The sequence below is a fragment of the Geospiza fortis genome, unplaced genomic scaffold (assembly GCF_000277835.1).
Source record: "Geospiza fortis unplaced genomic scaffold, GeoFor_1.0 scaffold317, whole genome shotgun sequence".
Lineage (NCBI taxonomy): Eukaryota > Metazoa > Chordata > Aves > Passeriformes > Thraupidae > Geospiza > Geospiza fortis.
The window spans coordinates 1,707,216-1,711,309 of NW_005054398.1; the positions used below are offsets into that span (position 1 = coordinate 1,707,216).

The 4,094-nt window shown below is 44.2% G+C and overlaps 1 protein-coding gene across 1 annotated transcript in view; it reads left to right on the top strand.

Moving 5' to 3' along the window:
- Nucleotides 1-4,094, top strand: part of ZNF592 (zinc finger protein 592) — a 33,570-nt gene that overhangs the window by 23,019 nt on the left and 6,457 nt on the right. The window contains exons 5-6 of the mRNA XM_005425881.2: nucleotides 1,958-2,236; nucleotides 3,274-3,386. Of these exons, the coding sequence (XP_005425938.1) occupies nucleotides 1,958-2,236; nucleotides 3,274-3,386 (392 nt within the window). The remainder of the gene's footprint in view (nucleotides 1-1,957; nucleotides 2,237-3,273; nucleotides 3,387-4,094) is intronic.

The window sequence follows — 4,094 nt, forward strand, 5'->3', positions numbered from 1 at the left end:
TCCCTGCTGCTCTGAACCACACCAGACTGCAGGAGGGGACTGAGAGAGGCAGGAGTGCTTGCCCTGGAGGTACCAGCCTTACAGGTCTGATTATCCCATAAATGTAAAAGGGCTACATTTTTCTGTTATCTTACTCAGGATGTTTTTAGGTTCAGTGCCCAACAACACCCCACAAAAAGCATCTCAGAAGATTTCTCAGTGGCATATTGAAGAAAGAGCTTGCCCTTTGATGAGGGAAAAAAAGGATTTTTTTTAATCAGTGACTTTGTTTATACTAACACTGAGAAAGCCAGAAGATTTTTTGGCTCATTCCTGAAAGCAAAACCCATTCAAAACTCCTTCCTTGCTCTCTCCGCCATGTCTTTAACTTGCAAATCTGGAAGTGCTTTTCATGCAGTAATGAATTACAATTTGAAGCCCTCCTGTGAAGCTGATGATTGCTAATCTTGGTGCATTATAGCTCGGAAAATAGAGTTTAGATTAAGACTAGGACCTTCAAAGAGGTATTCATCCCCAGTGCTAAAAAACTGGGGCTGAGATACTCACCTTGTGGTTCATTGTCAGATCCCAGCCCAGGGACCTGCCTGCAGCAGTCTGTGCATCAGCACCCTGAGATCTTCACCACAAAACTTTGTCTCTTAACCTCTGAGGTGACTGAAGGCTTTTTGGCAGGGGAGCAATTGCACTCCCCTATCTCCTCTGAGATCATCTTCATGTGGTAGAGTTTTTAGGAGGTGCTGTCTAGTGTGTGCCTACATGCAAAATAAAGAATCCATGTGCCTCCTCATCTTCCTCAGGTTTAGAGCGTTGCAGAGCAGGAGTTACTCTGCTTCCTGGTGTTGATTCTGCAGAGAAATCACTTCATTTTTCCATGCTCCTCATTTGTTTTATCCCAGTGGTGTAACAATGGAGTAATGGGCACTGAAACACTCCAGAAATTTCCAGATGGGGAGAAAGGTGATGTGTCTGTGTTCTTGAGGAGCTGGCAGTGCTGTGGCTTCTGTGGTCATCTCCTGGGCCAGGTGCAAAGTACACAGACTTCTCAGCTGAGACTTTGTGTTTGGAGGTTTGTTTGGTGTCTAACCCACAGAAAGACTTCCAAATGCCTGGGGCTTTCATGTGTTGAGACTTTACCCGTTATTAATTACTGTGCACAATTAAACCTCTAAATTAGCCTTTTGTGTGGATGAACTGTTGTTGTTCCTGGGGGAGTTTCTTGAGGTTTCTTTGGTATGTTGTTCTTTTACTTGCTTTTGCTTTCCCACAGCTCTTCATTTTTAGATTATTTTCCTTATGTTCAATTTTCTTTGTTAAAATAACTTTTTGGGAGACTTTTGGATTTTGGCCTGTTGAATAACCAAAGAGCCTGGAGCCATATTCCTTATAAGGCTGATTCCTGGCTTTATGCTTGGTCTTATATGTCAGGAGCAAAGTTTTGAACCATGAAAAATGTAAATATCAGTAGATGGAGTGGAATTGAAGGAAATAGACTTGGAGAAACTTAACATTTTCTCTTCCCATCCCTTGAGCAAAAATGAAGCAGCTTTGGAGCAACATTTCATTCAGAGCTTACCAAAGCTGTATGTTTTTAGAACTTAGGCTCTTGAAATAATGACAATTGAAAATTCTTTTCCATTATATCTTCCCTGTTTAGCTAGAGTTCCCAGGGCTCATCCAAAATGCTAAACAGGCAGCACCAAGGAGCGGCTGTTGTCATGCAGGAAACAGAAATAGAAGTTTCATGTTTCTTGGGAAGATCTCTTGTCAGGGAAGGCACTGTGCCACAGCTTCTAGGAGAAATGGAAAACATACAGGAGCAAGACAACAACACATGGTTTGGCCAGTGGGGATTTAAATAATGTATTTAAATAGTAAATGGTATTTATTTATAAATAAAGGTGTTAAATATGAATTACATGTAAATATTACCTGCATTTCCACTGTTACTGTTACACAGGGTGTTCATGGAGTCCCCCGCAATCCTGAGGAGCTCTCAAACTTTCGGCAGAAATCTGAGAAGGCTTCAAGGAACCAGGTTCACACCTCACCAAAGGAGCTTTTGGTAGCCAATGGGACTTCCCCCTCTCCTCTGACGAGGAAAGAAATGAGGGTGGAAGGGCATAATCCTGAATCCAAGTCCAGACTGAGAAGAACTGGTTGGACTTGCAAGGAATGTTCACAGTGGATCCCTGATCGGGAAACCTACGTGTCCCACATGAAGAGAAATCATGGAAGGGTAAGACTGGGATGAAATACTTGAGCTAGGGAGCTGGGGAGGAGCACCATCTCCTGCATTCCAGGCCCCTTTGCAGGGCTGTCGTTACAAGAACTGCAAATCTCAATTTTTTGTGTGTTTGATCCAGCTCAAGCCTTGACCTACTTTTGTCAAGCTAATCCTTGTCGCTGGCAGAACATGGGCCAAGATGCTGTGTGCAGCCAGATTTCTTAGTACTTTGGCATCAGGATTTCTTGTTTGATATCCTGAGTCACCCAGCCATGAATGGGAATCTGGATCATGGTGTTTGAGTCCTTCTAGCTTGATTTGGGGAGGGCTGGGTTGTCCCACTTGATGATGTCCTCACTTCAAGAGAAGAAGGTGAGGGCAGGCTGAGTGCTGGATTTTCCCATTTGAATGTCACAGAAGCAGGGAATTGGACAAATATTTCAGTTTAATACATACATGTATTCATTAAACAAGCCTAAGAATATTTTAACTGGAATGTAGATGCAGGTTATATAAAGGGCTGTTGAAGAATTTGGAGGAGGCTGGTTACAGGACAGACTTTCTTAGGGGAATGTGGATATCATACATGGATAACAGAAAGGCCCATGTGATGCTTTTTAGCATTTTGCCCTTTTCTCATGCTGAATTACAGGAGTGAGAAGGATAAGTGGACTTGTACTTTACTGGGATCCTGCTGCCTTCTGAGGCTGAAGGATCTTCCACTGAGTGAATTCTGCATGGGGTCCAGTGGTTCCAAATGAACCCACAGGAAAAACATATGTGTAATTCCTAATAAAAGCATCAATAAAATCAAGTACATGCTTTAAATAGTCCTGCTTTTATAAGATCAGTGCTGGTATTACCCAACTGTAGGGCTGAATCTAAGTGGAATCTCAAAACCTTAGTGATCTCCATCAGCAGAATTACATATTATGTAAGGGATTTTTTTTGCATCTGAGAGGTAATGTCCAGGTGAAGAGCAGAGGAATTAGAATCCAACCAGTGCCTTCCACGTCCTGCTGCTGAAAGGTGTTTCTCTTTGCCTGCAGTCCATGAAGAGATACCCCTGTCGGCAGTGCGAGCGCTCCTTCAACGCCTCCAACAGCCTGCGCAGACACATCCGCAACAACCACGACACAGCAAAGAAGGTCTACACCTGCTGGTACGTACCCAGTGCCCCTTGGCAGCAGCAGCAGCTAATCCTCTGAGTCTGGGAGTTGTAGTAACTCATGTCTGCTGCTCCTGTCTGCTCCAAACTGTGAGTTACTAAAGCACAGTGAGGAGAAGAACGTGTTAAACACAAGAGACTTAGTGGCTAAAAAAAACCCTTGCTTTTGACTGCACAGTGAATGTCTTTTAGAAACTTAAGGGAAGGTATGGTTTGATATCTGCAGGTGTGTCCTGGTTCAGGGCAGATTTGGGAGAGAACCCCCAAAGGGCTCCTCTAGGAAAGCAGATTCAATTGGCCCCTCCCCACAACTGGTCTGGGAGAAACTACCTCCTTGGAGAAAAGTGGAGAAAAACTGTTTATTAAACACTAAAACCTAAACAATATTAAACAATAAAACCCCTTGCCTCTCCAAAAGAGATGACAAACTCAGAAATCCCCTCTCCAGGTTGCAGCTCAGCTCACTCAGTCTCTGATCAGTCCCTCAGTGCTGGAAATGTCGCAGGCCAGGCCCAGCCCGGTGGGCCACAGGTGGAGCTGCCAGTGCTCTGCTGGGTGTTCAGGCCAGAGCAGGTTTGAACAGCTCAAAGAAAAGGGAAAAACCCACAGTCCAGGGAACTTCTTTGCCTCAGCTAGCTAAAACTAACTAAAAGCAAAGGAGAGCTCTGTCCTGCTGTCTGGGCATCGGCAGACAGCACAGTC